This window comes from Mobula hypostoma, chromosome 4 (assembly GCF_963921235.1).
Source record: "Mobula hypostoma chromosome 4, sMobHyp1.1, whole genome shotgun sequence".
In the NCBI taxonomy this organism is placed as follows: domain Eukaryota; kingdom Metazoa; phylum Chordata; class Chondrichthyes; order Myliobatiformes; family Myliobatidae; genus Mobula; species Mobula hypostoma.
The window spans coordinates 11,226,785-11,239,790 of record NC_086100.1 but is presented as its reverse complement, the minus strand read 5'-3'; the positions used below and the strand labels follow the sequence as shown (position 1 = coordinate 11,239,790).

General features: G+C 41.7%; 1 protein-coding gene across 1 annotated transcript in view; it reads right to left on the bottom strand.

The window, feature by feature from the left end:
* prkci (protein kinase C, iota) overlaps positions 1-13,006 on the bottom strand; it is a 129,433-nt gene that overhangs the window by 89,133 nt on the left and 27,294 nt on the right. The window contains exon 2 of the mRNA XM_063045310.1: positions 665-786. Coding sequence (XP_062901380.1) covers positions 665-786 — 122 coding nt within the window. The remainder of the gene's footprint in view (positions 1-664; positions 787-13,006) is intronic.

The following is a 13,006-nucleotide window of genomic DNA, read 5'->3' as shown; positions in this document are numbered from 1 at the left end:
TAATTATCATGCCACAGCAAAGATTGTACCATTTCACATAAACTTGAGTAACACACACAAAATGATGGAGGAACTGAGCAGGTCAGGCAGCATCTACGGGAAGGAATAAAGAGTCAATGTTTAGGACTGAAACCCTTCATCAGGACAAAAGTCCATCATTTGCAGAAACTAGTAAAGCTGAGGTATTTTTGCTCTTGGTCTATAGTCTCGTACAAATCTATAAATTGCTTCACCATTTTTATGGAAACATTAGTTGCAGAGACATCCATGGTAACATATGTTGTTAATGTTTAACACTTATCATCTCTCTTCATTCCATGCCTTTTTAAAATTTCCTTTTTGTTTTATTCCAATCTCTCTGTCCTTCAAGATCCTCAAAAACAAGAAAGGAACTGAGAGAATGAATATGACAGAAAAGCTAACAAAGTGCCAGTGGTTTTTTATCTTGCCACTGCAACAGCACACTTAAATTTAGTCACTTTAAAGCATATTTGCCTGAGCAAGGCACCCAATAGAGTATTACACAGACTCACATAAGACTTTGCATTAAAGAATATTCTTTGAAGAGGTACATCAGTCTTATTTCTACTTTCCATATTCACTCTGCAAGATTGGCTAGAAAAGCAAAATATTGCCAGAAATTTTGCCACAAAATTCAATCTACCTTCTTCGTCAATCCACTTCATTGTAAAGAGCTGTTCGTTGTCAAAGCAGCACATGTCGCGAACTTCAGTGCAAAGATTTTCATATGTGATGGCAGGATCAAAGTGGGTGATCATGATGTCCCTAAGTGAAGATGTAAATAAGACAGTTAAGAAATAGCTAATAACACACGTTACTTTACACAAATGGTGAGAAGTCACTGTATAACGTTCCACTCAGCATCTGATTAATAGCTCCCTAGTGTTGATTTTGAAAGCTGATAAGCAGACGTGGTCATATTTCATTTTCAATGTCAGGTAAAATCCCAGTGAGCTGCTTATTCACAATCAGCATTAAAACCAAACCTAAAAATATCAGAGCACCAGGCTATGTTCCTTCTCCTTACATGCAAACAGAAGGATCCAGTGCAGAAAGTTGTACTATGCTGGTCTTATTAGTCTTCCCTCCCTCTATGTGATCATCTGTCTGTCCCTTTATGGGGGGGGGGAGGAGAGGGAGAGAGGGAGAGAGGGAGAGAGGGAGAGAGGGAGAGAGGGAGAGAGGGAGAGAGGGAGAGAGGGAGAGAGGGAGAGAGGGAGAGAGGGAGAGAGGGAGAGAGGGAGAGAGGGAGAGAGGGAGAGAGGGAGAGAGGGAGAGAGGGAGAGAGGGAGAGAGGGAGAGAGGGAGAGAGGGAGAGAGGGAGAGAGGGAGAGAGGGAGAGAGGGAGAGAGGGAGAGAGGGAGAGAGGGAGAGAGGGAGAGAGGGAGAGAGGGAGAGAGGGAGAGAGATATGTTGAATCATCGGGTGAACAATTAGTGTATGTTGTTCTGCTGATTATGGTCTTTCTTTTCTTGGAGGCTTTGCCATTGCTTGCTTGATGCATGGAGGGCGCTAATGCTTTTTTGCTGGAATAAGTTGGGGGGGAAAGGGAAGGGTCATTGATCTGCTGTTACTTATGCATGGGGAGGGAGTAGGGGGCTTGGCAGTTTTAATGTTTTTACTGTCACTCATTCGTTGGGCCACTTCAGTTTTCATGAAAGAACAAAAATTTCAGGTTGTATATTGTATACATTATCTGATATTAAATGGAACTATTGAACTCTATGACCATTTTCACCTGGTAGACTGCTGCATATTCAAAGATTCAGCAGTCAGCCTTGAGTATGTTACTGCCTTCATGGATTTCGTCAAGTATGCTGGGTACTGTGTACCAAAGAGGACAATCCAGCCATTCCCAAACTGGAAACCATTGATAAACCAGGAGATCCACTCCTGGCTGAAGTCAAGGACTGCAACATTCAAATCAAGTGACCCTGACCTTCGTATGAAATCGAGATATAACCTCCATAAAGCTATCAGAGATGACAAGAGACAAAATTAATCCAAAATTGAGTCCCAGACCAGTCATCAACTGAGGCAAGGCTTACACACTTTCACAAGCTACAAAGCAAAGTTGGGGAGCATCACTCACAACACATCTCTTGCTGATATGCTTAATGCATTCTATGCTTGTTTTGAATAGAAGAAGATTGGAGGGCCAGCTGGTGGTGCAATGACATCGGCACCAGACCCAGGAGCGGAGGTTCCCAGGTTCGAAACCAGTCAGGTCCGCTCTCAAGTATGCTTTCCATCCATGCCGGGTTGAGTGTGGAGATCGCAACTCGACCTTGTAAAATAAAGGGAGAATACTGCGAAAATGTCTGTGTGAGGAATGGTTCACCACACAGTCTCTCTCGTTCCACGCCTTGTAAAAAGCCGTGAAAAAGACATCACGCATGCACATGCAGACACACACACACAGACTCGCACGCACGCAAGAGGATTGGAATGTCACCACCCACCCCAATATCCTCCAATGCACATGAACCCACATTGCAGACATAAATTCAGTCTGTCAGAGAGTGAACCTGTGGTAAGCATCTGGCCTAGATGGTGATATGTCTTTAGATCCTATGCAGATCAGCTGGTGGGTGTATCTATAACCTCTCCCAATCACAGTCTGAAATTCCTACTTGCTTAAAGGCCACTATCAAGCCTGCACTTAAGAAAAAAAGGTAACATGCCTTAATGGCTACCTCCCAACGGCTCTGACATTATCCATCACGAAACGCTTCGCAAGGTTAAACACAACACACACTAACTTCAGCCTCCAAGACAAACTCGATCCATTGCAATTCACCAGCCACCGAAACTGATCTACTGGATGCCATCTCCCTGGCCCGACACTCATCTCTGGAGCATCCAGACAGTAAATTTATTTATGTTAGACTGTTTTACTTAATTGACTACAGATTTACCATCAATACTAAAATTCCAAGCAAACTCACCACAAAACTCAAAGTAAATTTATTATCAATGTATATAACTCTGCGATTCATTTTCTTGTGGGCATACTCAATAAATCCATAATACAATCAGTGAAAGACGACACCAACTGGGTGTTCAACCAGTGTACAAAAGATAACCGGCAAATCAAATACATGAAGAAATAATAATAATAAATAAGCAATAAGCAAGAGAACACGAGATGAAGAGTCCTTGAAAGTGGGTCCATTTCGGTGATGGAGCAAGTGAAGTTATTCCATTTGGTTCAAGAGTCTGATGTAATAACTGTTCTTGAACCTGGTAGTGAGAGTCCAGAGGCTCCTGTACCTTCTTCCTGATGACAGCCTCAGAGACCCAAGACTCAACACATTCCCTCACAACTGGATTTTTGAGTTTCGGACCAACAGACTACAATCAGAAAGGATAGATAAAATATCTGCCACAATTATTATCAATAGTGGCACTCCACAAAGTTGGGTCTCAGGCCTCTACTCCATGCACTATATACTCATGATTGCATGGCTACATTCTGCTTGAACTTTATCAACAAGCTCAAAGATGAGACCACTAAAGTCGGCTGTACCTCAAATAATGATGATTCACAGTACAGACAGGAGATAGTAACACAATATCATGATAACAAACTTTCCCTCAATATCAGCAAAACAAAAGAACTAGTCATTAACTTGGGGGGGAGTGGGGGAAGGTTGAAGCAAATGCTCCTGTCAATGTCAATAGTGCTGCAGTCCAGAGAACTTGAGAACTTCAAGTCTGAGGTGTGAACATCACCATGACCATGTCCTAGGCCAATCACGCTGATGTCAGAACCAAGAAAGCTCTCCAACACCTCTACTTGAGGCTAAAAATATTTTGCATAACCCCATCAACCCTTACCAAAAATTTATCAATGTACCACAGAAAACATCATATCCAAATGCATCATGGCTTGGTACGGAAACTGTTCTGCCTGTGACTGCAAGAAACTGCAGAGTTGTGGACACAACTCAGCACATGACAAACACCAATCTCCCTTCAATGGAATCTATTTACAGCACTCACTACCTCAGTAAGGCAGCCAGCATAATCATAGACCCTATCCACACTGGAAATTTTCTCTTCATTAGGGTAGAAAATATAAAAGCCAGATAGCAACAATGTCAAGGACAGCTTCTGTTCCACTATTATAAGACTACTGAATGGCTCCTTAGAACAATAAAACAAACTCTTAGCCTCACAATCTACCTCATTATGAACTTGTATCTTATTCTCTACTTGCAATGCATTACCTGTAAATGTACTTCATTCTGCATCCTGTTATTGTTTTACCTTGCACTACCTCAATGCACTGTGTAAGGAATTGATCCATATGAACGGTATGCAAAACAAGCTTTTTACTGCATCTAGGCAGATCTGACAAAAATAAACCAAATCAATTCCTAACTCAAAAACAAATATGTATGCAGATATTACTCAAAATGAGAATAGCAACACTGTCTGATGTTCTGACTCTCCTTCCCCACAAGCTCCCAGAGTTGCACCACCTTTCCATTACTCTAACTCACACATTGTTATTCACTTACTGGATGTGGAAGCTGGTAGCATGATTTCTTGATCACACAAGATTGCTCTTTTCTGATTCAGAGATACAGCACAGTAACAGGCCCTTGCGGCCCAACAAGTCCATACTGCCCAATTACATCCATGTGGGCAATTAACCTACAAACACATACATATTTGAAATGTGTGAGAAAACCACAGCATCTAGAGGAAACCTTAGAAATAGTTAAGTGTAAGGCTTCCATTAAGATATATTACTTTCCTTCTCACTGCGTTACATGTAATGCTGGACAAGTGGTGTGGCTTCTAAGGGGTGGACTGTATTGGAGGGGTCGTGACTGTCACGTGACAGCACTGCCCACTACCTGGTCGGAAGACATGCCACCTGCCGAAGTTTGACCCCTCCTCGCCCATCAATGCACACCTAACCATTGCACCGCCCCCCCCCCCGTGAATTACCTGGGCTGGATCCTCCATTTTAAGGATGACACATGTGCTGGACTCACTCTCACTTTGCTATCTCCGAGGGACCACCCTACTTCACTCCAGGCTGAGAACCATGGAATGGCGCTGTAGAAACTGTTGCTGAGCTGTGCATTCAATAGGAGAGGAGGATTCAAACCTTGATTGGCAGGTGGTGTGCCTTCCGACCAGGTAGTGGGCAGTGCTGTCATGTGACAGTCATGACCCCTCCAATACAGGAATAAAACATTTGTTCCATGAAGTCTTCATTAACAAATGAACAACCAACTATTGGACAAGCAGTAATATTCAAAAGCATGGTCAGTCTTGTGACATCAGACGTAATTGGTTTTAAACAGTGTAAAGGAATGAAGCTACAAACTCCAAATATAAACACCACGGTACAAAATACATAAATCAAGTGAACAGGAAACAGTCAATTCCATAGCAGAAAGACATTAACATTGGTCACATGAAGCATAAATTCAAAAGATACACTGAATCTCTGAAGATGTGTACAGATATATTTTGATAATATACAGACATGAAAATCAGAATCAGATTTAATATCACTGCCATATGTCGTGGAATTTGTTTTGCAGCAGCAGTACATTGCAAGACGCAACTTTAAAAATATAAATTACAGTAAGATATATATAAATGTAATAGGGCAAAAAGAGCAAAAAAATGGTGAGGTAGTTTTCATGGGTTTACTGTCTATTCAGAAATCTGATAGTGATGGGGAAAAAGACTTCCTGAAACATTGACTATGTGTCTTCAGGTTCCTGTATGGTAGCAATAAGAAAAGGGCATGTCCTGGGTGATGGAGGTCTTTAATGATGGATGCCACCTTCTTGAGACATTCCCTTTTGAAGGCGCCCTTGATGCTGGGAAGCTAGTGCTCATTATAGAGCTAGCTGAGTTTACAACTTTCTGCAGCTTTTTCTGATCCTATGCAATGGTCGCTCTATATCAGACGGTGATGCAACCAGTTGAAATGCACTCCATGGTACATCTGTAGAAATGTAACTCAATGCATTAAAGCATGCAGACACAGTTAAAAGCTTCAGTTGTTGTTTAGATCAACCATCAGAATGAGGAAGAAATGCAATCAAACTGATGTTGAGTGTAAGGCTGTTGCTGCGACACCACTCAACCAGCTGAAAGATGTACTGATGTCAGCCTCCGAGATAGATCAGAAGATTGCCAGATGCTGCAGGGCTTTGCACAGGTGTAGTTATATTCTCCCTTTCAAAGTGTGTATGAAAGACGAGTTAATGCGGGAGTGAAGCATCACAGCCATTCATGATGTTAGATTTTACCTAGTACGAAGCAATGGCTGCAAACCCTGCCAAGGCTGATGTGTATCCAATTCTGTCTCTAACTTCAATCAGAATTGTTTTCTCACCCTTAAAATAGCCTTATTTAGGCTGTATCTGGACTTGTATACCTCTGGATCACTGGTCTTGAATGCCTGTTATATATTATTGTGCAAAAGACTAACTTTTTATATAAATATTTTTTTTTAAATTTTGTCTTGTGCATTCGGTGTCAGTAGAAAAGAAATTTCAGATTTCCAAGCATTAATTTTCCAAAAAAATTAACGTTAATCTTTGTATTTCGTTAAAGAAAGTAACATTTTAAGTAATAGCAAACAAGAAGAATTCTGCAGATGCTGGAAATTCAAGCAACACACATCAAAGTTGCTGGTGAACGCAGCAGGCCAAGCAGCATCTCTAGGAAGAGGTATAGTCGATGAAACGTCGACTGTACCTCTTCCTAGAGATGCTGCCTGGCCTGCTGCGTTCACCAGCAACTTTGATATTAAGTAATAGACCACTTTTCAAACAAAAACGATTACTTCGTAGTACATAGCTCAGTGCATGATTAAACAAAGACAACAAACAGGTGCTAATGATCAATGAAAAAATTAGTTGAATAAACTAAACTAATTAACTGAAACAGAAATGAATGTAGGAGGTATCAAACTGGGTGAAGGACAACCAAACTAAAAGGTGAGGGTGTGGCAGTTGTGTCTGCTTAAGATTCAATTCATCAATTCTTACACCATGGCAAGACTGAGCACAGCAACAAAACAAGGTGATCATCCTGCAAGGTCTCTCCCAAGCAGAAATTTCCTGCCAGACAGAAGATTCAACATGCGCTGTCCAGGGGCGACGCTAAGGCAGTGCTAGCTGGTGCTATAACCCCAGCAGAAATTGCAATAGCACCAGCGTAGCACCACCAAGAAATTAACTGAAATTTCACATACAAATTGCAGCTGCTTTACTCTCTCTGTATAGTTTTGAATACAGCTTGTTTCTCCAGTTGATCTAATGAAACAGCACCCCCAATTACCATAGCACCCACGCAGCCATGAAGTTATAAACTCCGTCAGATCCACGCTACACTTCTGCTTATTCGTTCGTTGTCAATGTCTTGCTGTTGCAGTCCTCAGATCAGTTAAGCTGATCTAAGATCACTTAAGGTGGTGATGTCACTCAATCACTCACGCAAGAGATTGATAGCATACATCCAGCCGCAGATCCATAGTCTCGCGAGACTAACGGATGCCATACACATACACACACACAGTGCTTTTACAAGTTAGCATGGGCCCGGCACATGCATTATTTTGGCCGGCGTGAAAAATGGATCAATTTTTAGTCAGAAAACGACCTCATCCAGAGGAATCAGTGGTGTTTCAGCCTGAGCCTGTCTTAATTGAAAGTGACATGCAGAAAGAAGTAAGTGGGGATGAGGACGACAGTTCATCAAAGGAGTGTGAGAGCGAAGTAGAGGAACAAGAAATGGAGCAGGATTCAGAAGAGAACATGGATGAAGCTGCTCTTAGTGGGAATACTGTTAGCGATGTTAGCCTGCAGCCTGAGGAAGGACCCCACCGGCCAGCATTGAAAAAGTACCCTTCGCTGCTCGCAACAGTTTGGCAATCAGCAAAGGAGTTTTATTCGTGGCTGGTTTGACTGACTGGAATATTCGATCACGAAAGATACTATGTTCTGCTTTGCATGCAGGCATTTCCTGTGTGGAGGACATGGGTTCCATTCTGAGTCTACCTTCACTGTCACCGGCGGAGAGCTACAACAGCTTTCAAAACCCACCATGTAAGTGCAGCTCATAAGTTTGCTATGGAGGCATGGGCCAAATTCAGATTTAGAAAACAAGACAGTTCAAGATTGGGAAATATGCTTGACAAAAGACATGCAAAGATTGTCCAAGAAAATCGTGTGTATATGAGAGCAGTGGTTGAGTCTCTAGCAAGGACAGACAGTGAATGACACAGTGGAATTTCTAGCTCTAATGAGACCCTACCGCGATGCATTTATAGATTTATACAAACTAATCTGCATATCACTGACTCTGCCTGTGACATCTGCCTCATGCAAACGGAGTTTCTCTTGCCTCAGACACCTCAAAAACTACCTAAGGAATGGCAGCGGCAATGCTCGGAACAGCAACTTGGCCCTATTGGCCATAAACAGCCGGAGGACCAAAGCACTTGACATCCAGAAAATCATTGATGCTTTCACCACCAATCACAACAACAGACGGATTGTGCTTCTCTGAAAACATCAATGGTGAGGGCAGTTGATTTTTTTTTTAATTTGGGCCAAGACTAATGCTGATTATTATTATTTTGTGGTGGATACCCCATAGTCCTTATGTTTCCTGCAAATCCTAAAATATTACATTTACTGCTATTAAGCCTACTGGTTTTGCTTAGACTTCCAAGCGGTGATTCTGTTGATTTTTCTTTTAAATTCAGAAGCCGAATTAATTGAGGTATTGCATGGTCAGAGCATGATTTGTCCAACTCCTGGTAAAGCCTTGCATCTGTTGTTTGCCTTATTTGACTTTAATAACGGTGTATCTTTTGGCATTGTCTGTCTATGTAATGCCAATAGCAGTGGACATTGTGGGTTAGTGTGTTTTTCAGTTGAAAAGCATGCATTTGACGCTGATTGCGGGATTGGTGCGTGTTTCACGTTGTGCGCTGTGGGTCGGATGCTCTGTTGGTTTGTTTGTTTATGCTCTGTGTAGCCCGGGTTGTCTCCAATGCTGTTGACACTGTCACAGTTCACTTCCAGATTATATTTATCAATTGCTGTTGCTTGTGATTCAACAAAGGCATTTATAGTAGGCACAGAATGCTTGAAACTGACTTTTGAACGCCATGCGTCTAGCCTTGCGAATATATATTACCATAGGGTACATCCCTCAGCACCATCACTGAATAATTCAGCCCCACTGTAGCACCAGCAAGAAAAAATCTCTGACGCCGCCACCAAGCTCTTCAGAAGAAGCACAAAGAAATGGGGAAATTTGAGGACCATAAACACAGTGGTTGGCCACGGAAACTGAGTGCAGCAGAGATACAACAAACTGATGTCCCTTCTAAATTGGAAGTAGTCCAGCACTGCTATCAGCTCTGAACTGACAGAAGCCACTGGAACCCAAGTACATCCCTCGACAGTCTGGAGAAGTCTTGTCAGAAGTGGGCTTTATGGAAGAATTCCTGCCAAAGAGCCATTCCTCTGAAATGGAAACAAAGCCAAGAGATTCACCTAGGCATAAAACAAAGACTGGGGTGCGAAACAATGGCAGCAAGTACTCTGAGCTGACCAGTCAAAATTTGAAATTTTTGAGTTCAAACAGAAGGCAGTTTGCCCTAGGAAGAGCTGGAGTGCACTACATATAGTAGAGCCTGCAGCCCACAGTAAAGCATGGTTGAGGTTCCCTGCAGGTTTGGGGCTGCATTTCTGCAAATGAGTTTGTGATCTAGTCAGAATGAATGGAATCTTCAATAATGAGAAGTACAATCAGATTCTCATCCATCACACAATACCATCAGGGAGGTGGCTGATCGGTCCCAACTTAATTCTGCAGCAGGACAATGACCCCAAACACACAGCAAAGATCATGAAGAACTATCTTCAACGAAAAGGACAAGGAGTTCTGCAACAGATGGTTATGCTTCCAAAGACTCGATCTCAACATTGGAGGCTGTCTGGAATTACCTGCGGACAGAAACAAGCCAGGCAGCCAAAGTCTACAAAAAAAAGTTGCGGCAAGTTCTCCAAGAAAGACACAAGGAAGTCTGCAAGTGCTAGAAATCTAAAGCCACACACACAAAATGCTGGAGGAACTCAGCAGATCAGGCAACATCTATGGAAATGAATACACAGCTGACATTTTGGGTCAAGACCCTTCTTCAGGACTGAAAAGGAAGGGGGATGACACCAGAATAAAAGGTGGAGGAAGGTGAAGGAAGCCAACTGGAAGGTGATAGGTGAAGCCAGGTGGGTGGGAAAGGTAAAGGGCTGGAGAAGGAATCTGTTGGGAGAGGAATGTGGACCATGGGAGAAAGGAGAGGAGGAGGAGACCCAAGGGAAAGGGTAGTCAGGTGAGAAGAGGTAAGAGGCCAGCGTGGGAAACAAAAGAGAGGAAGGGAAGGGAAACTATTTTTTTTACCAGAAAGAGAAATCTATATTCATACCATCAGGTTTCAGGCTACCCAAAAGGAATATAGAGTGTTGCTCCACTACCCCCTCATCTTGGCACAGGAGGCAGCCATGGACCAACATGTCAGAATGAGAAGCAAAATTATAATGTTTGGCCAGTGAGAAGTTTCAGTTTTGGTGAATGGAGTGGAAGTGCTTGAAGCAGTCCCCCAATTTACTACGGGTTTCACAACAGTAGAAGAGGCAACACCGGAAGCATTGGAAACAACAGACGATCCCAGCAGATTTGCAGGTGAAGTGTTGTCTTATCTAGAAGGACTGTATGGTGCCCTGAATGGAGGTGAAAGAGGAGGTGAATGGGCAGGAGTAGGACTTTGGCTGCTTACAAGGATAAGTACTGGAAGGATGTATGGACAAGGAGGGAGGAATCCCTGTGGAAAGAGGGGCGAGGGCATAGTTAAAGATGTTTATTAGTGCGATCACTTTGGAAATGGTGGAAGTTGTGAGGATGATGTGTTGGAAGCAGAGGCTCATAGGCATATGAGCCTATGTCCTTACCTTGTCATTACCTACCACATTGCTGCAAATGTGGCAGGAAGATGGAGTGAGCATGCATGTACAGTTCTCTAAGTTGCTGATTTTCTTATAAAACTGCACAACAGTGTACCTAGAGAATTAATGAGTTTTAAAGACAAACAGTAGTCACACCAAATATTGATTTTAGGGTTTTTTTAAAACTGTTTACTGCTCTTTGTAGTAAACTTTTTGATATTTAAAAACTTTCCAATTCATTGCAGAATTGTTTTTTTTAAATTATGTGCCCAAGACTTTTGCAGTACTATATGCTGCTTTTCAACAGTGGCCTAAAAATAATTTTTAAAACAATTGATATAAAAAAAATTTTCCCTTTATAAATAATTAGTTTGCAATTCTTAAAAAATTGGAAAAATAGCAAATCAGTGTTATAAAAAAATTAATTTGGCCACAAACTAACAGCTCAGCTCAAAGTAACTTGTAAAATCACAAGTTACAAGATTTTTTTTCTCCCCAAAGATTAGCTTTATTTGTCAAATGGGTATCAAAACGTACAGTGAAATATGTCAATGACCAACATGGTTCACATGTGCTGGGGGCAGCATGCCCACAGCTTACTAACCCTAACTCATACATCTTTGGGATGTGAGAGGCAACTGAGGTACTCAGAGGAAACCCACATTCTCACAGAGAGAATGAGAAACTCCTTCATGACATTTGTGGGAATTGAACCCCGATCGCAGACACTGTAATCGCATTACACTAACCAGCTACACTATATACCACCCTAATTAATCTGACACACAATTCTATTCTCTGTAGAATATATAAGTACACTTGAAAGTAAAAATAGTGCATATGGAATTATACAGAGCAGGATCTAAGGCAGTGCCATTTTCAAAGTTAGTATCTAAATACACAACACCTGAGATAAACTAATAACATTCATGTAATATGGATGAGCCAAATAGCCTAATTCTGTTTCTATGTCCAATTGGTCTGATATTAAATAAATTAACAACTATACAGCTCACTTACACCAAGTTTTTGCCACTGCCCTAAAACATGAACAAGTTGACACTGGTTTCTATATATGTAAACCCAGGGGGATTTTTCTTCCTCCAAATCACCTTGCAATCATCCACCAACAGAAAACAAACTGCACTTCTTGGCCACTGGGAACCTGAGTAATCATTGCCCTAGCACTCATTTTTATGCCCCATGTACTAACAATAGTTATTTTCCACTGCTCTTCCATGCCAAATTCCAAGTCATTAAAAACTCAAGGACAGAATATTAAAGTACCAAAGGCAACATTTTAGCAACTTCGCACAGGCTGTTATTTCTCCATTGTTATGTTACTGTGAAAATCTGTCCAAATGTAATAATTCCAGAATACTTGCAGGCTGGATTCATGAAATGACTTGAGATAGTAAATTTACAACTGAAACATCAAGTATTCATTATATGCTGAAAACAGTTCTATACAGGTTTCCCTCGCTATCCGAAGGCAGAACATTCCTATGAAACAGTTCGTAAGCCGGAATGTCGTAAAGTGAATAAGGAATTACCGTTAATATGGGAAAACTTTTTGAGCGTTCCCAGACCCAAAAAATACCCTACAAAATCATGCCAAATAACACATAAAACCTAAAATAACAGGAACATATAGTCAAAGCCGGAATGATATGATAAATACACAGCCTACATAAAGTAGAAATACTTTTCAGCACTGTCTAGCGCAGCGAAAATCTCACGGCAGCACTCTCGGCGGAAGCGCTCTTGGCAGAACCACTCTCTCCAGTAACCTTTAAGCTACGAAGCTGCCAAATCATACCAAATATCACATAAAATACACAGCCTATATAAAGTAGAAATACTTTTCAGCACTGTCTAGCACAGCGAAAATCTCATGGCAGCACTCTCGGCAGAAACACTCTCTCCAGTAACCTTTAAGCTATGACGCTGCCAAATCATACAAAATAACGCAAAAAAAAAAATGC